The sequence below is a fragment of the Micropterus salmoides genome, unplaced genomic scaffold (assembly GCF_014851395.1).
Source record: "Micropterus salmoides isolate LMB-PRFRI ecotype aquatic unplaced genomic scaffold, ASM1485139v1 Ms_hic_scaffold_7, whole genome shotgun sequence".
In the NCBI taxonomy this organism is placed as follows: domain Eukaryota; kingdom Metazoa; phylum Chordata; class Actinopteri; order Centrarchiformes; family Centrarchidae; genus Micropterus; species Micropterus salmoides.
Genome location: NW_024044459.1, coordinates 36,707,808 through 36,733,039, shown reverse-complemented (window position 1 = coordinate 36,733,039; position 25,232 = coordinate 36,707,808). Strand labels below are relative to the sequence as shown.

The 25,232-nt window shown below is 42.6% G+C and overlaps 2 protein-coding genes across 6 annotated transcripts in view; one reads left to right on the top strand and one right to left on the bottom strand.

Moving 5' to 3' along the window:
- LOC119891530 (scavenger receptor cysteine-rich type 1 protein M160-like) overlaps window positions 1–25,232 on the bottom strand; it is a 667,824-nt gene that overhangs the window by 130,085 nt on the left and 512,507 nt on the right. The window lies entirely within an intron of this gene.
- LOC119891574 (dematin-like) overlaps window positions 1–25,232 on the top strand; it is a 37,058-nt gene that overhangs the window by 289 nt on the left and 11,537 nt on the right. For 2 of the 5 annotated variants that reach the window (XM_038703329.1, XM_038703334.1), the window contains exons 2-9: window positions 17,055–17,121; window positions 17,991–18,025; window positions 19,655–19,738; window positions 19,831–19,959; window positions 21,259–21,303; window positions 21,562–21,736; window positions 22,176–22,220; window positions 23,050–23,202. In XM_038703329.1, the coding sequence (XP_038559257.1) occupies window positions 18,014–18,025; window positions 19,655–19,738; window positions 19,831–19,959; window positions 21,259–21,303; window positions 21,562–21,736; window positions 22,176–22,220; window positions 23,050–23,202 (643 nt within the window). In that variant the 5' untranslated portion in view covers window positions 17,055–17,121; window positions 17,991–18,013. Of the gene's footprint in view, window positions 1–3,554; window positions 3,612–17,054; window positions 17,122–17,990; window positions 18,026–19,654; window positions 19,739–19,830; window positions 19,960–21,258; window positions 21,304–21,561; window positions 21,737–22,175; window positions 22,221–23,049; window positions 23,203–25,232 lie in introns of all 5 variants that reach the window. The other 3 variants (XM_038703331.1, XM_038703333.1, XM_038703332.1) reach the window with 3 other exon arrangements.

Below are 25,232 nucleotides of genomic sequence, written 5' to 3'. Positions count from 1 at the left end.
AATGTTCTGGAGGTTTGTGTCCAGCACAGCAAAGTGAAGTTTGGATGAAAAACAGACGATACAGATGCCGTTAAGATATTGTAGGAATAAAATGCCGGTGGTTTTAGCGGGACTTCGGCCCTTCTCTCCCCGGTTATGCTCGACCTTGTCCGGGGGGAGCCGGCGCAGTGACACGCCGGGCTGCGGTGCGCCACAGCGGGGCAGAGACGCTCCGAGGCCCCCTCCCTCCCGAGGGGCCTCTCAGTCTCTCCGTGTGACATTAAAACACATAAAAGCGCGCTGTGTTTAATGATCAACGTCTGGAGGTTTAATCTGAGGTGATTCAGCTCCTGTGTGATGGTCCGGAGTTATGTAACTCTCTGCCGGAGAGTGAGCACGCCGCGGAGAGAGGAGGGATGGAGGGAGGATTAAGAAGGAGAGGATGGGTTTATGTAACAACCAGCATCACAACATCTGCTGGCCCGCCTCCACTCTCAAATCCTCCTCATGAGAGTCCCATAATATCTATCTATCTATCTGAATCAGAAATACTGCACTGAGTTAATTGCTCACTTTGCATGTCGAGATATTTAGGAATAGAAATAATAATAAAGTATTATGGGTGTGTAGGCTACAGTATTACAGTATTAAAAGAAATGTAATGATAAATAAATACTAGTGAATTAGATAATAATAATACTAATGAGTTTACTGGTAGAGTTGACCTTAAATACACATTTAAATGTAAATATACAGGAGTATGTGGGGTGAAGTCGTGTACACACAGGCCTACTGAAAATTTACTGAAAATTACTTTACGCACAAACACACCACTGTGCAGAAACACACACAATCAGTTCACTTGTTAATGCATTTTTCAATTAAATATTTGCTCAACTGCATGAAATGTATTTTAAGATGTTGTTACTGTGGCAACCCAAAGACAACAATGTCAGTTTCCTGCAAACATTTAAATGATTTCAGCTAAAATCTCTGTGTTGTTCTGTCTTTACATTTAACCTAAACAGCTGGCAACATGCTGACACTCAAACTCTCACAATTACAAAACAATTGTACTTTTTCAAAACAAGATATATTTAAGAGTCCCATGCCAATTTATAAAAGAATAATTCATTTTCATGCAAAGCTTATTAGATGGTCTAATTAGTCATTTACCAAAAGGTGGCCCATTTCAGCGGACTTCACCCTACAGTGTTAACAGAAGTGTCATAATAAATAGTAGCATTCAGTTCAGTTCAATAGTAGTAGTGAATTAAATACATTACTATTAAAGCACATAACAGGATATATTATTAATATCTATCTGTGGAACCTGCTCTATCTATCTAACATGAAGGATCAGGGAGATGTTGACATAAATGTGTATTAACCTTATTTTTTAAACATAATTCGTCTGGCGCCACCATCAGGTCAACATGTTATGGCGTCCAACAACTAGAGATGGTGAACATGGAGGTCTTTCTTGCTAAGTATTAGCATGTTAGCGTTGCCCCCGTGAGCTCATGTTAGCATTTAGCACATAGCGCTGTTAGCATGGCTGTAAGCACCAGTGGTGGATGAAGTATCCTTTACAAATTAGTAAAAAGTACTAATACCACACTGTAAAAAGAATACTCTGTTACAAGTAAAAGTACTGCATTGAAAATGTTACTTAAGTAAAAGTATGCAAATCTTTACAGTAAATGTTTTTGTATAAAAAATTTAATTAGTTGTCAATCAACCAGCTGTACTTCAATAAACTGTTTCTTTTATAACCAAACAAGCTCCATGTCCCTCTGAGATGGAGCAGAAGTAGAAAATGGCATGAAAAGAAAATACTCAAGTAAAGTACAAGTACCTCTGATTTGTACTTAAGTACAGTACTTTAGTAAATATACTTAGTTACGGTCTGGTAATCCCTGAGCGTTGTCTCAAAGGAGAGCAGAGGTCTTTTAGGTTGAAGACGTTTTTCTGTTCATGTAGCGACGTGGGAGGGAGAGAGAGAGAGAGAGAGAGGCGTCGTCATGGAAACACCGGGTCTCTGCTCACGGATGATGATTCGTTCAGTTTTCAAAATACCACACGTTTGGATCTTTTGATTGAAGTCATAAGGTCAAAAGGTCGAGAGAGGTGAGAATGTGATGTAACTGACTCTGGAGCCGTGAGTAACGGGTCTGCAGTCAGCTGTGTGAGTCTCTTCATGTCGAGGATTTTAATTTCAGCCTGGACACACATCAGGAGATTGTACCGTTTAGTTCCATGTGTGTGAAATACTCTGAAAACATAATTATACCCAGCACTGGACGAAGTATTCATATCATTTACTTTAGTAAAAGTACTAATACCACACCTGTTAAGTTCTTTTGGCTCACGGTGCGTTCAGGTGCTCCTCTGATTGTCTCATTTCCCGAGTTGTGAAGTCTGAATGTGAAATCAAAATGGACGCTACTAAAAAGACGTGTTGGATTAACATTATCAGAGTAATTTAATTTCTAACTCCAACAACAGACAGCCTGTGAAAACGTTCAACATGTGGTCCTCTTTTAATACCTTTATAAAATGTAGACTACCCCTGGCAAAGTCCTTATTATCTGTGTCTTCTTAAATATTTGTATACTGTTCTGTGCACTTCTTTATGTCCCATCTTCATTCCTCTTTCTGAAATTAAGATTTAAGGAGGGAAAAAAAATTCTGATTATTCCGAAAGCACTTGAATGCACCATCAGCCACCGTCTGCTGTGCTTTAATCATCAACACGTTCTCACATCTGAACGGCTAAACAGGTCGAACCGTAAGTAGTCACATGACGTTTAACACGCGGTAAACGCTGTGAACGGCGGCTAGGTTCGGGCAAAGGTCATTGTTTGGCTTAAAACAAGTTTGTTAAGTGACCGCCATTAAACACAAAAGAAGAAGAAGAAGGTCAGACTTGACAAAGGAGATTCATGGCGGGATGTTTACAGTAAAACTCCTGGAGCTACACTCACCTAAAGGATTATTAGGAACACCACACTAATACTGTGTTTGACCCCCTTTCGCCTTCAGAACTGCTTTAATTCTACGTGGCATTGATTCAACAAGGTGCTGAAAGCATTCTTTAGAAATGTTGGCCCATATTGATGGATAGCATCTTGCAGTTGATGGAGATTTGTGGGATGCACATCCAGGGCACGAAGCTCCCGTTCCACCACATCCCAAAGATGCTCTATTGGGTTGAGATCTGGTGACTGTGGGGGCCATTTTAGTACAGTGAACTCATTGTCATGTTCAAGAAACCAATTTGAAATGATTGGAGCTTTGTGACATGGTGCATTATCCTGCTGGAAGTAGCCATCAGAGGATGGGTACATGGTGGCCATAAAGGGATGGACATGGTCAGAAACAATGCTCAGGTAGGCCGTGGCATTTAAACGAGGCCCAATTGGCACTAAGGGGCCTAAAGTGTGCCAAGAAAACATCCCCCACACCATTACACCACCACCAGCAGCCTGCACAGTGGTAACAAGGCATGATGGATCCATGTTCTCATTCTGTTTACGCCAAATTCTGACTCTACCATCTGAATGTCTCAACAGAAATCGAGACTCATCAGACCAGGCAACATTTTTCCAGTCTTCAACTGTCCAATTTTGGTGAGCTCTTGCAAATTGTAGCCTCTTTTTCCTATTTGTAGTGGAGATGAGTGGTACCCGGTGGGGTCTTCTGCTGTTGTAGCCCATCCGCCTCAAGGTTGTGCGTGTTGTGGCTTCACAAATGCTTTGCCGCATACCTCGGTTGTAACGAGTGGTTATTTCAGTCAAAGTTGCTCTTCTATCAGCTTGAATCAGTCGGCCCATTCTCCTCTGACCTCTAGCATCAACAAGGCATTTTCGCCCACAGGACTGCCGCATACTGGATGTTTTTCCCTTTTCACACCATTCTTTGTAAATTGAAGGTGTTCCTAATAATCCTTTAGGTGAGTGTAGTCTGCAATAAGATCATTATGATGTCTCATTAACCTCCTCGAGTGTCGCTTTAGTTTGTTTACGATGTGCTAATTCGGAGGTTGTCAAAGAAGATGATCCGGTCCTGGTCTGCTGAAGTCTCGCTCTGAAATCACGCTCTGAAATCTCGTTAGAGCTGCAGTGATTAAAAAGTCCAATGACGTCCGGCTGCGGACTGTAGCACCGCTCACGCCACGCCCCTCGCTCACGCCACGCCCCCTCACGGTACAATATGTAATGATTGGCTGTAGCCGCTGCACCTTTCTGTACGGTCTGTTCTGCACATGTGCATACTGATTCCTGCCCAGTTGGTACAACACATTGGACAGACAGAAGCCTGTGATTTAAACATAAACTTTATTTACAGCACAATATCATACAAACACACAGAGACTTACAGCATAAAGACTATTTATAAGATTATAATTATTATTGTTATTATTATTATTATTATATTATTATTGTCTATTGTTCTTGTTTCCACAAGCTAAATGTTAAAGTGAGCTGAGAAAATATAATAAGCGATTCAAACAAAGCCTAAGTAGTGTAATTATAATAATTAATTATTTTTTCATGTCAATAGTACTAATGACAAAAACTATTAATATTAACTTCCATTGATGCTACATAAACATTTTTAAGTTAAACTCTTCGCAGCATCAACAGTCCCATTGCATGTTGTCATAGTAAACAGCACAAGTAGAAAACACAGCCAGCATGTTGGTGCATCTGTTTATTGAGGGGGTCCATAAATGTTGCGTTTAAAATGAATAAAACAGGTTAAAATACCACAATAGAGTAAAATTTAAAAACACAGAACAATCAAAAGTGTGAGTAAGGATCTTAAACTTTGGACTGACTTTAATAAAATGCTTATTTTTAAAGATTATTATTATTTAGATTAACAACGTTAAACTGAAATGAATAAATTTAAATAACTGTATATTTTTTGGCTATTAACATCATAGATTCATCTTTTGCTGTACTGAGCTGTCATTACCTTACGTTACCGTCTTCTTCTTCAAACCCCGCCCTCTAGTCTGAAGGACTTTGACCTACACCGAGTCCCGCGCTCACGCCACGTTCATCCCTCAAGCCACGCCCCCTGAGCTACAGTCCGCAGCCGGAACCTTCTCAAAAAGTCCAGGTTATAAACATTCGCAGCTTGTTTCTCATCGGTGGCGTCCGGTACTCGTACAGTCCCTGAACGTCTCAGCGCTGCGTGGGCGCTCTCCTCTATTCCTGGACACATGAGTCATCTTCACTCGTGTTATCCAATAGAAAGTTTGCTCCTCTGAGACTCTACTGCTGCAGAAATAGAAGCAGGAGTAGAGCTCATCAGAGCGTAGTGTGTTTACTCGAGTACTGTACTATAAGTATAACGCTATAGTACTTCTTGAACACTACTTTATACTTTGACTCCACGATATTTAAATGCTAATGCATCATTTATAATAATAACGTCTGTCTGGAGACATTTGGCTGGTGATCAGGACAGAAAGTGAATTTTGCACTAACGAGCTCTATTGTTGTTTTTCTGGTGAGGACAGTCTCCTTATTTCCTTCACTAGCCCCTTCCCTCCTTTCCTACCAACCCCCTGGTCGGGGCCCTCTGCTTCAGGGGACCAGAGGTCTGCAGCAGGATTGTTTCAGACCAGTGTGATCGTGTTTGTGATGCACTGAGTAAAATGTTCCTTTGATAGCGAGTGTTTCCCTCCAGTGCGTTGCAGCAGCAGCAGCCGGAGGCCTCGGCTCTTATCTCTGAGAGCAGCAGGGGGCCGGGGGGGCCGGGGGGGTTGATGCTGCAGGAATGAGGCCATGGGCAGAGCCAGCGGTGGTGCTGCTGGTGGGGGGGTCGGGGGGTTAAACTGTTGCACAGGGTTGTTTTGGCTGCAGGCGCTCAGGCTGCTAGTTGATTCTCCACCGCAGGAATTTTAAGTGTTTGCTGATACGACAGCTGGACGAGTTTTATTCACAACAACAGCTTCCTCTCTCCTCTAACGTCAGACCGGGACCAGACCAGACCGTGTCCTCCCGCCCACACTGAGCTGCTGCCGTGTGATAAACCTCATATACCTGACCTGTGCAATCACCTGCAGCTGGTCATAGTCCAGGTGTGTGATTGGTTAATAATGAAACACAAGGAGGAAGGAAGAGAGACATAAACAAGGGAGAATGGAAGGAGAGAGAAATTAGGACACTATGTCTCTAAGAATGGTCTCGTTGCTTCGGGTCTCGTTGCTTCGGGTCTCGTTGCTACGGGTCTCGGTGCTTCGGGTCTCGGTGCTTCGGGTCTCGGTGCTTCGGGTCTCGTTGCTTCGGGTCTCGGTGCTTCGGGTCTCGTTGCTTCGGGTCTCAGTGCTTCAGGTCTCGTTGCTTCAGGTCTCGGTGCTTCGGGTCTCGGTGCTTCAGGTCTCTGTATTTCAGGTCTCGGTGCTTCAGGTCTCGGTGCTTCGGGTCTCGGTGCTTCGGGTCTTGTTGATTCGGGTCTCGGTGCTTCGGGTCTCGTTGCTTCGGGTCTCGGTGCTTCGGGTCTCGGTGCTTCGGGTCTCGGTGCTTCAGGTCTCGGTGCTTCAGGTCTCGGTGCTTCGGGTCTCGGTGCTTCGGGTCTCGTTGATTCGGGTCTCGGTGCTTCAGGTCTCGGTATTTCAGGTCTCGTTGCTTCAGGTCTCAGTGCTTCAGGTCTTGTTGCTTCAGGTCTCGGTGCTTCAGGTCACAGAGCTTCAGGTCACAGAGCTTCAGGTCTCAGAGCTTCAGGTCTCAGTGCTTTAGGTCTCGTTGCTTCAGGTCTCGGTATTTCAGGTCTCGGTATTTCAGGTCTCTGTGCTTCAGGTCTCAGAGCTTCAGGACTCAGTACTTCAGGTCTCAGTGCTTCAGGTCTCGGTATTTCAGGTCTCGGTGCTTCGGGTCTCGGTGCTTCAGGTCTCGGTGCTTCAGGTCTCGGTATTTCAGGTCTCGGTGCTTCAGGTCTCAGAGCTTCAGGACTCGGTATTTCGGGTCTCGGTGCTTGGGGTCTCAGTGCTTCGGGTCTCGGTATTTCAGGTCTCGGTGCTTCAGGTCTTGGTGCTTCCGTTAGCATCAAATCACTGTTTCTACAGAAGCACACAGCAACAGCTGGTGTTGATGGGTGATAAGGCGGGAGGAGGAGGAGGAAGAAGGCAAAGACATGAGGGAGGATGAAAAGGAAAGGAGATAAGGAAGGCAAGAAGGACGCGGGACTATAGAAAGGAAGTTAACGAAATAAATGAAACACATCGAGCTCCTTCTGTCAATCAGAACTTCACCACTGACATCTTAAAGACGTTACACAGAAGCTGTGATGTCGTCTGCGTCAGCCAATAACAACAGCCGCTGTCGTAACGCTGACAGGCTGGGTGTGGTCACGTCTCTGCGAGGCGAGATAAACGCCTGCCAACACACACACACACACATACAGGCTGCTGTAACTGTCGCGTCTTGTGATTTCCTGTATCTGAGTTGGTGTTAAAGCAGCCGTCAAAACGAAACTTAAAAGTTCAAAGTGGGATGTTGTCGACCTTCTATTCTTAAGTCTACTTATTTACTTATTTAGACCTTTTGGTGTTTGGAGGAAGTTGTTTGTGAAAAATGAGGAGAAAGTATGTGAAGTTTGGCCTGAAGCTGGCTCAACCTTTAACATGGTAGTTTATTAGCATATTTGCTGACAACACTACACCGTCCCTCCAGGATCTTGTGGGCCTGTTTTGTGATTGTGATGGAGTATTTTTACATGAATGTGACGGCACTTTTACTTATGTGAAGGATCTGAATACTTCTGTCCCCAGTGGTGATTTTCAACATGAGATCATTTCCTCTTGTGTTAATTTGGACCTTTTCAATAATCAAAAGAAGTCCCCCTACATGTGACTCGTGTCAGAACGCTCAGTAGGAATCAGCGTGTCAGCGTTTTGGCATCCCGCCTTCCTTTGGATGTCCCGCTGATGTTGTTTCTGTCGGCAGCGCTGCGTTCACCTCCATCATTACTCCTGTTAATCATCCAGTTCTTCTTCATCTGTTTTAGTCTCATGTTCTGAACTGGGGATGGAAAACTGTTGAAGCTCAGTAGATATTTTAACAGACAGGTTGAGAATAAGAACGACTCACAGCTGTGGATGTGAAGCTGTGACTCAGCAGTTTTTAGTCTCAGACCCACTTACAGCTTCAGGCATCAACGTATTTTACATTTAACTGGATCACGACTCAACAAAACACCGATGAGATGGTTACTGATCTGCTACGGAGCTTTTAGTTACCGTAACCCTTTCTCTTCAGCCCATTCTTATTCCCAGAACGTCAAATAGTTACGTCCCCATAGACCTCAGCAACACAAAGGAGGCTAAGCTAAACCGGTCGACATGCATACAGTCACTGTCTTTGTTTGTTTTTGTTTAATTTTTATCTAGAAGGGAGCCAACTGCCGTTTGCTGGGTCAAAGTCTGGTTTAGTGGCCCCCGATTCACCCCAAACACCTCCTTACTCTGACTTTTCTGATTATTTATATCCTACACTTGGACAAAATGCCGTGAAATGACATGTGAAAAGCAAAAAATGAGTTGAAATGCCACGCTAAATGACGTAGGAAACGTGTGTTATTTATTTGCCATATGGTGATACGAGGCTGGGTACCAATGCACACAGCAGCCTTCAGCGGCACAGTTCAACACGTATGGGGAAACCCTTTGATCAAAGCTAAAAGTATTACTATAAACAACTAAAAGTTTGAGTAAGGAGGTGGAAGAGCGGGACAACTTTAACCCAGGAGCCCGGTGTTGGTTTCCCGTGTAATTTAAGTAATGTGTAAGTACCTTGTTGTTTTACATTGTTAACCACTAGTTTTATTTTGAAAGTGTAACCGGAAGTTGCATATTTATTCTTACAAACTTGACGTGTACAAAAACGACGCAAAAGCGTAGCCAGGGTGTTAAAAAGCGACACCAAGAGAACTTGACAAAGCGTCCATAAGTGACGCCCTGAGATGAGAACTGGGTTGAAGGTTCTGCTGTGTGGAGCGGAAGATGATCTTAAAAACACCACCGCTAACATCAAAACAACTAAAATAAATAATGCAATGCTTTTCCTGTTTCTCCACAACTGCAACGCATAAAAATGTACTTCAAAAACTTGAAAAATAGACTAAACTAAACGTAGAGTTTCAGCTACAAACTCTAAAATCTCAGATGTCCAAGAGTCCTTGAAGGCATCGCCAAGTAATGGAGAGTTTGCACAAAGTTAAAAAGAACAAAAACCCTCTGACGTGTCTGTAAAGTTCAGTAAATTCTGCTGCTTCCCTCGATTGTTTGTTGTTAAATGTGTGTGTGTTCTGCAGTAACGTGTGTGTCCGTTATAAATCTGCATGTAAGGTCTGCACGTTCTCAGGACCTGTGAGTGTTTTCTGTGTACGAAGGCAGTGACCGGCACTAACGAGCCCCTCAGTGATGCTAACGAGATAATTTATGTCTCCAGCACAAAGAGGAAGCGAGACCGAAAAGTCAAGTTAACGTCCTGCCGGTGCCAAAAGTAAAACGTACTGTACTGCACTAAATTCGAGGTGCTTGTTAATTACATAAGTATTTCAATTTCATACCAGTTTCTACTTCTACTCCTCCACATCTCACAGGGAAACCCAGTATTGTGCTGTTACAGATATCTTTCATGCAGAACACATGATGAGAATAAGATGCATTGTTAAAGATGAAACTAGCCAACAGCGTACAAGGTACTTAAAATACGCAGTATCACCTTGTTTAACAGGATCGGTTACTTTGTAGTATAGATATTTGGAAATATTGATGTCAGCTAGTGCAAAATATAGGAATATAAAGACAACATTAGACAGTTATGTGTGTTTAATTAGGGTGAATAAGGAGTTACTGATAAAGTTACAACTTGTTTCAACTTCATACTTTGAGTTAAAACAAATAAATATTTTACTTGTCTCTTAACTATTTCAACCGACACATTTCGGCATTATTCTACCGTACTACTTAAATTTACATGTATGAGCCGGTTGTCAGGTCTCCGCTCCACCGGTGACACCAGTCATTTCTGGTTTACCACAAAAGTGTCTATCTGAGTTATCTGCAGTGTATAATTAGTAGGGATGAGCGAGTGTGTGGAAAACAGGCTAAGTTACTTAGCTAGTAGCAAGTAAGCAATGAAGGTTAGCTTAGCATCCCAGTGCTAACATGCTGGTGACGTATATTGTGCAAGACGAGAGATGTGGTTCACTGAACGGTTTCACACAAAACTAAATTTCACTTTACAGTTTTATATGTTTATAAATTGTGACCTTCTTGACTGAAACTATATTTTAACCTGACAAACATTATGTGTGTAACTCAGGGCACGATTCAAATGGGATCTAAACATTATTCGTCTCTCGCTGTTGACTACTGTATGAATGTTTTCTGCAATAGGGGGAAGGGAAGGACTGTGAGGTACAGACTGAAATGTTTCTGTAGCTGGTTGACTCTTTCTTTAATAAGATACTATCTGATTTAAGTCAACATTAAATCCAAACAACGGCCATAACAAAGTGTGAAATATTTCAGCTGTGAGTTTGTCTCAGCGGAAACATTGAACGCTGTAAATCCTGCTGTTTCTCTTCATTCTGTCACAGAAAAATGACCAGTCGGTTTGGTTGTTGTCAGTCAGGAGTGTGAATCACACTTTCACTTTCTCCTCCTACGCACCACCAGCAGCTGACAGCAAGGAATTCTGGGAAATGGAGGAAATCTGTTGACTTAGACGAGGTGGATTCTCCAAAAAAATAAATAAATCACAACAACATGTCATCACGTCTGTGGGGCAGGGGAAGTTTGATTAAGGCTCCCAGGCGAGGCAGCCGGGTGGAGTTTACCTGAGTGCATGACCCCTGCAGTGTGTTGTATTAGAAACTATGTGATGGCGGGAGGTCTATTTTAGTGCAGCATCCCTCTCTCTTTGTCTCTGGCGCATTTCTGCCGGCTGATTGGACGGCTGGGTGTGGTAACCTAGCAACCTTCAGATATCTCCCAGCATGCCACAGAGTTATCTGCCGTCCCAGCAGACTCACACAGATCTGCTGTACGAGAACCTGGACACAAGCTGTTTCAGTGATCTGTCAGCCAAAATAAAATCAACGGAGGAGGCGAAGAACTCTCATACACTGACCACGAACCAGCAGCGGGAAGAGAAGCTTGTCAGTATAATCAGTTGAACTCTGATTTATATTATCGTTAAAGTGTCAACACTGTTTACCTCATTGTCCATCAAGGTTTAAACGATCCTGTCGAACATAACGAGGTTTCTGTGGTCAGCTGAGTCAGCCCGTAAATGTACGGTGGCCCTGAGAGCTCGACGCAGTGCAACTAAGAAAAAAAAATGTGCAAAAGATCGGCGTCTTTTTCTCAACACAAAGATGCTGCAAATACAGAAATCACAAGCAAGAACAGAAACGCTGCAACACGTCAAAGTAGGTAGATTGTCCCAAAACAACCAGCCAGCTCTTATTCCCGTGGCGTCCGGCGTCCGGTACCAACTAGTGTTACTTTCGTCAGACGAAACTAAGTCAATTACCTTTTTTTTCACTGACGAAAACGAGACGAAGATGAGACGGCGAAAATGTCCTTCAATACAGACTGTGACAATATCAACGTGCAATATGACGAGACTAAAATGTGATTTATAAAATAAAAACGTTAATAAAATCTCTCTCTCTTTTTGTCAGTGTAATGAGGAGCGAAAATATTACGACACGCTGTGAGCGGTTCGTGATCGTTCCCTCTGGTGGATAAATAATATTACATATGATCCATGCAGGCCTACTCCTGCCGCTGGGGGCTCCCCTCATCAAAATTATACTAATGATGGTTAATGACTAAAACTAGACTACAAGATTTTATTTTGACTGAAATACCCAGACGTTTAGTCAACTAAAACTAGACTACAAAAAAATAGTATACGGTGGACTAAATATCACAAAAACTAACAAGGAAATTTGACGCAGGACTAAGTTTTAAAATGGCTGACAAAATCAACACTAGTACCAACACACGGCACCCTTTAGCGTCATAGTTCAACGCTAAAAGTACTATACTATATACTACTATATTATACTAACTGTGACATTTCACAACATTAACCACTAGTTTTATTTTCAAAGCCTAACCCGACAGATTAATTCTTGCTAACTTGAGTCCAACTCGTGCAGAAACGATGCTAAAGCAGAGCATGAAAAAGCAACGCCACGGTGTCTTGACAAACCGTCCTTATGTTGACGCCCTGGGATGAGAATGGGTTAAAACAACATGTACGAAATGTTGGAAAGTAACCCGTCCAGCTGCAGGCGTACCGGTGTGGTAAACTTTGTGAAACGATGGTGGTGTGGTTGGATTTAGGGAAAGATCGTGGTTCAGTTAAAATAACTCCATTACTTAAGTCATCTAAAAACTGTTATTCTGACACAAGGTTATATAAACAAGCTTGACTTGGTAACCTGGCGTCCAGTTAATGGGACAGGATGATGGACATCGCAGGTTTAATGGTGAAATCAAAAGGATCCCGTCGTCTCATTGAGTCAAACACGGACGCCGGCTTCCTCCCGAACGCTCAGTTTCATGTGGTGTGTTTTGTCAGATGGAGCAACATCTCTCGCCAGCGTCGTCGCTTAGCAACAGCATCGACTTCCTGGAACTGAAACTTGAATCTGAAAATAGATGCAGGGCAAACAAGAGGAGGAGGATGACGATGACTCTGTTCAGAACTCCATTCATATATCTACTGATTCTAAGAGTTTTTAGCTCTGAGCTTCACCTGCAGGACTGAGCTCACCTGTCTGCTGGGAAGATGTTTGCACAGTGTCCCACCTGCTCCGTCTCACTTCTTAAAGCTCTTTGTTTGGTTTTCTCTCAGCAGACTGGTGAGCTGATTTAAACAGTTCCAGTGGGATTTGAATTTTGTCCTGCCGACCAAATCATCCTTAAATCTTTAGATGGTTTGCTTCGCACAGAGAGACCTTGTTTTGTTTTCCAGGAGAGTTTCAGTCTAGTTTTTTTATGGTTTGCATCAGATAGTTTCCAACAATGACAGTTTTTACAGCAAAATCAATACAACACCCACACAAACACTGTAGGAGCTGGAGGGAGATTTGTTATTCCCTTTCCTCTACAGCAACTAACAACTTCATGCCTAACACAGCAGCGTGTTAATCCTCACCATAACCAAGTCGTAACGCTGATACTGGTTCACTCTTGTCCCCAAACAGGCAGAAAGTGTCTAATGGGATTTATAATTTAAGCTTGAATTCTGAAGGTGTGTGTTTTTAATGCTACCTCTGCGTATTCATCGGTCTCTCTACATGGATTTTTGAGGCGGCACATTTGAAAACGTAGAAATGAATAATTATGTTTCAGATTACGAGACATTGTTAGACGCTAAAGCTGATAAAGATCATGGGTCATCGGTCTCTGAACTTCACAACTTTTACTCCAATCAAACCTCCTTATGGATCAAAAACGGAATTATTTTACATTAAGATTAGTTTCTATGCATGACGCCGAAAGAGAACGAAAAACATGACTGACTGTGTGCACACAGACAAACCCTCAGCACTAACCTTGGTGGGATTTAAGAAGAATTTTAATGAAAACAAATGACTTCAGTATACGTTACTCGTTAACTTTGTTCCTGTCCGGCTAGATCAGATGATGATCTGTAAAAACTGATGTTTTCACCTTTTTTTGGGGCATTTTTAACATTTTCCTGAAAATCTTTTGTTCAGAGAAGATGAGTTTCAGAGATTGTTTACTGGAACAAGCTACCTAATAACACTGGCAATGTATTTTAGTTTACACGCAGAAATATATAGATATAGAAAGTCCAAAACCGAGAAGAAACCGTATAAATCCAGGAGACAAGGTGAAGCAGTCCAAAAACAAAGCACGAAACGAGACCCTGGAAACAACGCTGGGTGAACAGACGACATACGATAATGAGACTGAGACTTAAATACCTAAAGGGATGGAGATAACGAGACACAAGTGAAACACATCAGGGCAGGTGCAAACATCAACCCAGAAACACAAGGACGGGAAGTAAAAGCAGACAGTGGCACCAGGGACAGAACGATTTCAAAATAAAACAGGAAACAAGAAACACCAGCGACCCAGAACTGAGCAGCGGTGCAGGAAGTACTCATATCTCTTACTAGTAAAGATAGTATTACCACAGTGTAGAAATACTCTGTTACAAGTAAAAGTCCTGCCTTCAAATACTTAGTTAAGTAAAAGTACAAAATATACTTAAAGTACCAAAAGTAAAAGTTCTCATTATGTAAATGATTATTTATAATTATTCATGTGTCCATCACTTTAATGTTGCAGCTGGTGAAGGTGGAGCTACTTTTAATGATTTCATACACTGCTGTGTATTTTTATCTGTAATAACACATCATATTTATTAGTGGATTTATATTTTGTGTGTTTTAATAATCTAAATCTTAAAAGTAACTGATGTCAAATAAATGTTTTGCTCCTGAGACGTACTACAGTACAAGTATAAAGTAGCATAAAACGTAAATACTCAGGTGAAGTACAACCTCTTTAGTGTACTTAAGTACAGTGCTTGAGTAAAAGTGCTTAATTAATAATTAATTTCCTCCTCTGAAGTCAGACTGTGGACAAAAGCTCTGCTGCAGAGATGAAGAACTGAAATCTGATTCCTCCAGTTTATTGATCGGATTATTGATCACCAGGCAGGCAGACATTAGATTGTAACTGATCTCCCCTCAGGGACAGAGGGAGATCTGGGTCTTCTCTGGAATCTGGTCTAAAGCACGATGAAGGGAGTCTACTGATGGAGGAGCAGTTTGGTGTGAGATTTTACACCGATGATTTACACCCGTTGGCATGAGTTTGTAACGCTTAGGGTCACATCTCAGCGCACCGGGGGAATCCCTGTAGCATAATTTTACATTTATTCATTTAGCCGACGCTTTTATCCAAAGCGACTTACAATTGCTATACATGTCAGAGGTCACACGCCTCTGGAGCAACGAGGGGTCAAGTGTCTTGCTCAGGGACACAATGGTGGATGGGTCACAGTGGGGGATTGAACCTGGGTAAGGCGTTTGTCTTATCCATTACCCATTTTTAGGGGAAGGGTTAGGTGGAAGCGTTTGGGGTGGATGGTTGGGCCAGAAACCGGACTTTCAGTCAGGAGACCGGTTTTCATTCCCGCGTGAAACAAAAATAAGTTACGCAAGTTACGTGACTTGACTCAGGTAAGCTAAGTCACTCATTTTTAACCTAAACCATGATGTTTTCCTAAACCTATCCAAGTAGTTTTGGTGCATAACCCTCTCCAAATTGCGCCGTTTCAACACATTAACCACAAGTTTTATTTAGTTTAACCGGACGTTGCATAGTTGTGGTTGCCTATGACCTACACGTCGGAAACCAACGCTATAGAGTACCCAGGGCGTTAAAAAGCGGCACCAAGGGGTCTTGACCAAGCGTCCATATGTGACTACGTGGGAGTGATATTTTAGTTTTAGAAACTCATTAAATGTTTTCTGTGTAAAAGCTGCAACTGTGTGAAACGTTTAATTTGAGTTGATAGTAAGCATTTAATAAATGAGCGTTTGTGTTTAGGACTGAGTGACAGAGTGAGAGGTTGTCTTCCTTCTTGTGACCTGCTGGCGACATAAAGCAGGCTGGAGGTGTCCGTGTTAACATCAGAAACAGTCAGCCAGCGTATTCATTATTCAGAGTCACCAGACACCAGCAGTGATCAATACGGGATCAATACCTCAACAGTATTTCTGCTACTATATTCTGCTACCTCACCACATCTCAGAGGCAAATATTTTTACTGCTCTACATTTATCTGACAACTTTTCAGCTTCAGATTTTATATAAAACATAAAATAAGCTTAAAAAAAAAATGAAACGAAAGTGAAATGCTGCTCGAACATTCACAATCTAATATAATTAACCAGCCAGAGGGGACATTTTACTGCAGAACAAGTACTTTGATTCTCTAAGTACATTTTGTGGAAAAATACTTTTTAAATTTTAAATCTTTGGTTGCCGGAGTTTTACTTCTAGAAAGGTAGTTTTTTTTATACTTTTACTTAAGCAGAGGACATTAATACTTCTCTCAGCTCTGATAATGAGGCGTTCATAACAGAGAAATGGAGAAAGTGTTTGATTGGTAGATTTCTAATTATTTTATAGCTACTAATTAATTTCAAGCGTAACTTAGGGAGTGTTTTATTTAGTGCACATGCAACACGTTCCCAGTCCCGACTCGTCACATATTGACGGTTCGTCGAGGCCGTTTGGCGTCGCTTTTAGACGTTAAGGGCTCCGTGGTCAAATTAGTAACGCTCAGCAACAACAAATATGTAACGTCCCATTAGACTTTCAAAATAAAACGCTAGCATTTCCAAACTTTACCATTTTGAAACGGTACGTTAATAAAGCCGTGAAACCTTGCAATTGGTTTGGTTTAGGCAACGTACTACTTTCTGAAGGTTAGGAAAAGATCTTGGTTTAAGTTAAAATAACTACATACGTCAGTTAACACATAACTAACACTAACTTACGTCACTTGCGTAACTTAAATAAAAATATTTAATGTTGACTTTTTGGTTTAAATGGAACACAAACCCCGGTCTCCTGGTTCAAAGTCCAGGTTCTGGCCCACCATCCACCCCAATCACCTCCTTTTCTGTTAATTATCATTTACCATTAAAAACTGACGCTACAGGGATCCCCAGTGCGTCACAAACTGACGCCGATGGGTCCTGATGCGTCCATATGTGACGAGTCGGGGAGGGAGAACGGCTCAGCTGAATGTGCAGTTTGTGTCTACAAGCGATTCCAATAATGGATCATAATTCACATGTGTATAATTAGTGCTTCCTCAGAAATAATGTGGAAATTACAAACTGCAGCAAGCCTCAGATGTGCTTTTGTAAAACCATTTTTACAAACTTTACTGTTTCTTCTGTTTGTTTGCAGCTTCCGGCGCTCTGTCTGACCTTCTCCTACCATATTTGTTTTTTTAAACGTACGTATCTGTGTGTTCCAGGTATTGATCGGGCCGGAGAGCCCTGAAGAGCCAACAGATGCAGACATGATCCCATTTTCTCCCTGAGGTATGAACACTCAGACACTGTATTTCACTGTGAGTGTGTGTTTCAGTGTGTGCAGGTCTTTTCCCGTCACTGACCGCATGTTACCCAGACTTCCACGTGTTTATGTGTGTGTGTGTGTGTGTTGGACAAAGCTTCGGCCTCTGGAATGATCCCTTTGTGTCCGTCGGTCACGTCGGACAATGCCGAGCTGGCAGCTTCACTGTCTGAGGTCTACAAGCACACAATGCTGTGATGAAACACACACTCCCATCAGTTAGTCTTCTCCAGATGTTTCAGATGGAGTTTCCTCTGATCTGGAATAAACATTTCAGCACAAACACTGAAAGGCAGAAGTGAAACCAGACATAAACACAGCTTCAACTCTGATTAAAACCAGGAGACTGACTTGGTTTTTCAGACTCGGTGGCTCCTAATGAGTCTTAACGACTGAGGCGTAAGCTACCAGTGTCTTATCTAACAGTAACTGCGTCCAAACCGCCGCCTTGATGTCCCCCTGCCTTTTTAAAACACACCTCAGCACAGTTTTGTTCTCTAAATATTGAAACTTAATGTTAAATTATTTATTTATTCAGATGATGCAGATGAATCGTCCTTCATACTGTGTCACATCGTGTTGACTTCAGATCAGCAGCTGTGGTGTATGTATCTGGTCCAGCAGCCGCCCGTCATAGAAAGCCTCTGCAGCATTTTTCTGTTTTCCAGCTGACTCACGAACGCACACACACACACACACACACACACTGTCAGCTGGTGAACAACTCACCTCCCCCGTTTGTCATTTACTCTCCGTTTTACTTGCAGTAAACTGTAATAAATATATTGTCTCACATATCAGTAATATAATAACCATGTCTTTGTCTCTCCCTCAGGAACTGACCAATCAGCAGTCAGGATGATGCCCAAGGTAAACACTGTTTTCACTTCCCTGTGATTCTGAAGCTGTTTAAAGTGTCGTCATATTATTTTTTCTTTATCTGCCAGCTATGATGGTGGACTGTGTGGGAGGAAGGGAGAGTCTTAAAATCTCTGAGATTTCTATTTTCAGCACCTGAGAGTAAAAAATTAAGATTTTAATAGTGAAGTTTGGCACAGAGGAGCTTGATCAGGAGGATGTTGATCATTTTAAATGGTAACTCAACCTTCTTTTAGCACAGTCACTTTATGAAATGATGTATTGATCCTCGTCTTGTTTTATACGGTTTAGTATTGACAACATAAGTTATCAGTGCCCAGGCATGAAACATGCGAAATGCATGTTTCTTGTATGTTTTGGCGACCTAAACATGCTCAAAAGCTCATGAAACTTTGCACAAAATTCAAGCATTTTGTGGCACGTGTTATCAGACCTACGAAAAAGCCTCTGGGAGCGATGCCCCCTTTAACGGTCTTTGGTTTTTTTTCAGATTCACAGGCTCCGCACTTTAACAAACTCCTCTTAGATAATTAATCCAATCGACTTCAAATTTTTCCTGTTCAATCTTAAGGGATTGATAATAAAAAGTTGTGCTATCTGTGAGTTTTCGTGGAAGGGCGTGTCTGTGGGATGGTGTCAAAAATTGATGATTCGCCATGAAACAGGAAGTTGTTAAAACTTCAGTGTACATGCTCACATCTGCACCAAACTGTACATGTATGATAACAGTCCTGTCCTGAACACATTCACATGCCAACATTCACTGACAGTCATAGCGCCACCTGCTGGCAACAGGAAATGACACATTTTATGCCATAATCAGGGGAAAACTGCATTTTCATACACCCTGGGCATAGAATAATTTGCAAACAGATCTCAAATTAGAAACGTGTATATCAACTGATTAATTTAAGAGCGTCATAAAGAATGTGTTGAAGGAGACGTGGTTGTTTTTCTTCTTCTTTGTTCGAATGGCTTTACTTTTGGTTAGTGTTTTTTGTTTATTGTGAATTTGGTCGCATTTTAATATGTTGTGTTTATGTACGGCTGCTACCTCAGCCACGTCTCTCTTGTAAAAGAAATTTTTATCTCTATGGGTTCCTGGTAAAATAAAGGTAAAATAAAAAATAAAAATAAAATCTACAACTCCTGGCAGGTTGACCATATCCACTTCAAACCTGTCTCAGAAAAACCCTAAACACGTAATAAATGTATTAATTTATGTATTAAGGAAGTTTTTCCTTGCCTCTGTCTCCTAGTGCTGCTCTTGGTGGGAACTGTTGGGTTTCTGTAAATAACATCATAGAGTACGGTCTAGACCTGCTCTTTTATGAAAAGCGCTGTGAGATAACTGTTGTTGTGATTTGGCGCTATATAAATAAAATTGAATTGAATTGAATTGAAATTGAATTGAATTTTTGAACAACTGCACAACAATGACCATTACGGGCTCACAGGGCTGCTAGCGTGGCTGTAAACTCGGGTTACATTTAAGTGAGTGGTTATTTCTCTGAGCAGAAACATAAATGATCCTCATTGATTCCTTCATTAGCTGAAGTTTTCTCTCATTTGGCTGAATATCAGTTTGTGGTTGACCTCTGACCTCTGTGTTTGTGTCAGCAGCAGCTGGCCCAGACGTCTCCAGGGAGTGTGTTGTCTCTGAGAGGGCCCAGCGTCCCAGGATCCCCTGCGGCCGCCATCGTGGTGAGACTCACAGCTGGGAGTTGTATTATCCCTCAGATTAATCTTGAGGCAGTAATCTTTAATCCCCCCCCCACCTCCTCTTTCTCTATCAGGCCAGAGTGGAGGACGGGGTTATTTGCTACAAGGACTTGGCGGCGTTACCTAGAGACAAAGCCATCCTGGATATCGAGAGGCCAGACCTGATGATCTACCAGCCGCACTACAGCTACAGTCCACTGGAGGTGAACACCTACACCGTCCTGCTGCCCCAAATACTCACTACAGCAACACAATGCAGCATTACCTCCTTTTTGTTTGATAGAAACTACAGCGAGCAGCTGGAAATTCAATTCAGTTCAATTCAAATTAGCTTTACTGGCACGAATGTAACAACAGTATTGCCAAAGCTTCATACAAACTATATAAGGTTGATGGAAATGACATTAAACTATATATTTGTGAGGTGTTTCATGCCTGTGTGTGACACTGAGAGACGTCCAGGATGTGTTTAGCTTGGTGTAGAGGAGCAGTGGCGGCAGACGCCGGCTGGTCTGACAGTCCGTTAGTTTGCCGGTTGGTTGGCCGTGCGTCCGGCTGCGACATGAGACATCAATCTGCTGCTTAGAGGCCGGACAGCTCGTTACCACAGCTGAGAGTCAAAGCGTGATAACAACAAGGAAGGCAGACAAAGAGATCAGATTTTCCAGAGGCCGGCCTGCCTGTGTGAGTGTTTATGTGTCTAGAAGCCAGCATACAGCAGCTTCTGAGTAAAGGCGCATTATTTACAGCTCAGTTAAAGTGTCCTGGTGACCTACTGATGACAGACATGTAACCGCTATGTTGTCAGGAAAGGCTGGTGCTCAAAGAAAATGCAGCCTTCTGGAAACAACTGGAACATGTTTTGATCCTCTGTGTACCCAGTGTACGGCAGCCGTCTTGTTTACGCCTCTGGGCAGTTATTTCGTACTAAGATCAGGCCTCTATCTAAATAAATGTAACTGCACTTTCATTGGTCTTAAAACCTGCATGTATAGAATCAGCAGTAAAATCTGAAAAGTTGCATTTAAAATCCTACTTATTTTACATTATGTAAGGAAGCTCACTAACTTTTTGCTGAAATTGAATAGGCCTGTGCAATGCAGAATAAACATTTCATGATATTTATTTTATAATTGTTATTGGGAGTTTCATTTATATATATTTTATAAACTCTTCTTATGGTTTGTGTGTAAAAATATATAAAATAACTGAAGCTGTCAGATAAATGTAGTGAAGTTAAAAGTACAATATTTCCCTCTGAGATGTGGTGGAGTAGAAGTAGAAAGTGACAAGAAAAGGAAGTACAAGTACCTTAAATTTGTACAGTACTTTAGTAAATGTACTTTGGTTTAGTGACGCAGCGTTAAAGAAATACACAAAGGCTTTGAAAGCACTTCTTCACGTCAGAGTTGAGTACGTGTTGAGATCTGTGTTGTTCTGTCACGCTCTGAATCTATTTATATGTTTGAGTGTTTAATCTATTTTTATGTTCTCTCCTGCAGAGGTCTTTGTCTCCTCGCTCCATCTCTCCTCCTACCTCCCCGGAGGTAAGACCCTCCTACCCCCAAAGTTTGTCTTAAAGTTTAGTGAGCAGGTCAGAGTTCAGAGCAGCTTGACAATCGAAAGGCGAATGATCGTAGATGATCAGTGACCTGAAGGGAAAACTGAAAGCAAAAGAAAGTATCTTCATAAATTTACTGACACGCAGCCAGAGGTGGGACGTAACTAAAATCTAAAAGTACTAGTAAAGGTCTCAGGTTAAACTCACTCCACCTGTCTGACTGCTGTGTTCCTCTGTTTTCCAGAAGGAGTCCAGGGACTGGCTGGAGAACCGGTCTCCTGGAGGTTCCTCCCCTGGTTCCACCATCCAGACCAGCAGAACACACAGCACACACACGCCGCCCACACCGAACACACCAAACACGCCGCACACACATTCCACTGGAACCAAGATCGCCATGCAGCACTTCCACAGGCCCGGTAACGACGTGTTTCTTTGTCTTTTGTTTTATTTTCAGCGTTGTGTTTTGTTCTGTGTTCACAAGTAAAGATGTTACGCTGCAGCCATGTGGGGCAAACCGTCAGACGTCATGTAACGCAGAACCATGGCGGACGAAAGAAAAGGCTTTTTATTAAAATGCGTATTGCATATTAATTGATTGCTCACAGGTAACTTTAAATATAGAGGGAACCTCCAGGTCTTAAAAGTGACACCTGCGTCCTCTCTAGCAGCCAGCAGGGGGCGACTAAAATTAGCATCTCAGCTAATATCACAGTAACATGAATTACAGATGCACCTAGACTAAAATTAGTACATTTTAACTGTCTAACAACGACATCGGTAATCTATATCAGCCAGGCTTTAGTCTCTGCTCTCCTTTTTCTTTTCCCTCATCTGAACTCCTTTATTTCCTTTCAGAAAATGGCACCAACATCTACAAGAAGCCTCCCATCTACAAACAAGGTGCGTTACTCAGACATTTAACGCTATCGTTTGTTGTTTCCGTCCCTCTGGGTTTGTCAATAAACGCCACGGGCGCTCAGGAATATAAGACGAGGTGTTTTGACACGTGTCACATGCAGCTCCTGTGTGACGACAACTAGCTAATAGTACGACCAAAAGCCAAAAGTTTTCATACAAAATCTAAAGACCAAAATAAATAAGAGCAAAAAGATTCTGAAACGCTCAGTCGTCACAAATGGACGCTTGGTCGAGACCCCTTGGAGTTAATGTGTCAGACATCGGACAAACCATGAAGTAGTTTTGGTGCCTAAACCTAATCTTTACTAGTGGTTTTATTTTGAAAGTCTAACCGAACGTTGCATATTTATTGTTGCTAACTACTGCACTTCCAAAACGACACTAAAGGGCGTTAAACAGCGACGCCAAGTGGCCTCGACCAAGCCTGTGTGTGACAGAGCGGGTTTATAGTTACATACTGTAAAGAGTGTTTTACCAGCAGAAGACAGTTTGCTCATGTTTAGCATGCTAACTTATCTACTGATCGAACATTTATTTGCTAAACATCATAAGCACATTTCCCAAATCCCATTTTAAAATGTGTCTAAAACAGAGTCTGATGTCGTGAGTCATGCAGTCAGAACAGATCTGAATGTGGGTCGGCTGCAGCCCCCCTGCGGACCACAGACATGATGTCACTGCGTTTAATCAGCTTTAATGTGTGTGTGTGTGTGTGTGTGTGTGTGTGTGTGCGTGTGTGTGTGTGTGTGTGTGTGTGTGTGTGTGTGTGTGTGTGCGCGTGTGTGTGTGTGTGTGTGTGTGTTGTGCACAGATGTGTCGTCCTCTCAGGTCCCTCAGGGGAAGCACATCGAGGATCTGATCATCGAGTCCTCAAAGTTTCCTGCAGCTCAGCCTCCAGACCCCAACCTGCCCTCCAAGATAGAGACCGAGTACTGGCCCTGCCCCCCCTCCTTGGCCGTGATTGGTACGACCCAAACCAACACACACAAAAACACACTAAAACGTAAAACACACCTCGTGCTGTGTTTAGGATTTATTGGAAAGATTTCGCTCCTCTCCATCAATTAATTTCCTCTCATTTTTTTTCGGGTTTCCTTTCCTTTTTCCTTTTCTCTTCTGTCTGTCTCACCTTTTTTCATTTTCTCTCCTTGTTCCCTCTTCTCCTTAATCTTTGTTTCCTCTCCTCTCCCCCTATTTCCTCCCTCTTCTATCCTTGTTTCCTCTCCTCTTCTATCCTTGTTTCTTCTCTTCTGTTCTTGGTTTTTCTCCTCTGTCTTTGTTACCTCTCCCATGTCCTTGTTTCCTCTCCTCTGTCCTTGTTTCCTCTCCTTTGTCCTTGTTTCCTCTCCTCTTCTATCCTTGTTTCCTCTCTTCTGTCCTTGGTTTTTCTCCTCTGTCTTTGTTACCTCTCCCATGTCCTTGTTTCCTCTCCTCTCCCCCTATTTCCTCCCTCTTCTATCCTTCTTTCCTCTCCTCTTCTATCCATGTTTCCTCTCCTTTGTCCTTGTTTCCTCTCTTCTATCCTTGTTTTCTCCCCTCTTCTATCCTTGCTTCCTCTCTTCTGTCCTTGGTCTTTCTCCCATGTCCTTGTTTCCTCTCCTCTCCCCCTATTTCCTCCCTCTTCTATCCTTGTTTCCTCTCCTCTATCTTTGTTTCCTCTCCCTTTGTCCTTGTTTCCTCTCTACTGTCCTTGTTACCTCTACTCTATCCTTGCTTCCTCTCCTCTGTCCATGCTTCCTCTCCTCTGTCCTTGTTTCCTGTCCTCTTCTATCCTTGTTTCCTCTCCTCTGTCCTTGTTACCTCTACTCTATCCTTGTTTCCTCTCTTCTGTCCTTGTTTTCTCGCCTCTGTCCTTGTTTCCTGTCCTCTTCTGTCCTTGTTTCCTCTCCTCTGTCCATGCTTCCTCTCCTCTGTCCTTGTTTCCTGTCCTCTTCTATCCTTGTTTCCTCTCCTCTGTCCTTGTTACCTCTACTCTATCCTTGTTTCCTCTCTTCTGTCCTTGTTTTCTCGCCTCTGTCCTTGTTTCCTGTCCTCTTCTGTCCTTGTTTCCTCTCTTCTGTCCTTGTTTCTTCTCTTCTGTCCTCGCTGTTTCTCCTCTATCTTTGTTACCTCTCCTCTCTCCGTGTTTCCTCTCCTTTGTCCTTGTTTTCTCTCTTCTGTCCTTGTTTTCTCCCCTCTGTCCTTGTTTCCTCTCCCTTTGTCCTTGTTTCCTCTCCCTTTGTCCTTGTTTCCTCTCTACTGTCCTTGTTACCTCTACTCTATCCTTGCTTCCTCTCCTCTGTCTTTGTTTCCTCTCCTCTGTCCTTGTTTCCTGTCCTCTTCTATCCTTGTTTCCTCTCCTCTGTCCTTGTTACCTCTACTCTATCCTTGTTTCCTCTCTTCTGTCCTTGTTTTCTCACCTCTGTCCTTGTTTCCTCTCCTTTGTCCTTGTTTCCTCTCTTCTGTCCTTGTTTCCTCTCCTCTCCCCCTATTTCCTCCCTCTTCTATCCTTGTTTCCTCTCTTCTGTCCTTGTTTCTTCTCTTCTGTCCTCGCTGTTTCTCCTCTATCTTTGTTACCTCTCCTCTCTCCGTGTTTCCTCTCCTTTGTCCTTGTTTTCTCTCTTCTGTCCTTGTTTTCTCCCCTCTGTCCTTGTTTCCTCTCCTTTGTCCTTGTTTCCTCTCTTCTGTCCTTGTTTCCTCTCCTCTCCCCCTATTTCCTCCCTCTTCTATCCTTGTTTCCTTTCCTCTGTCTTTGTTTCCTCTCCTCTGCCCTTGTTTCCTCTCCTGTGCCCTTGTTTCCTCGCTCTTCTATCCTTGTTTCCTTTCCTCTGTCTTTGTTTCCTCTCCTCTGCCCTTGTTTCCTCGCTCTTCTATCCTTGTTTCCTTTCCTCTGTCTTTGTTTCCTCTCCTCTGCCCTTGTTTCCTGTTCTCTTCTATCCTTGTTTCCTCTCCTCTGCCCTTGTTTCCTCGCTCTTCTATCCTTGTTTCCTTTCCTCTGTCTTTGTTTCCTCTCCT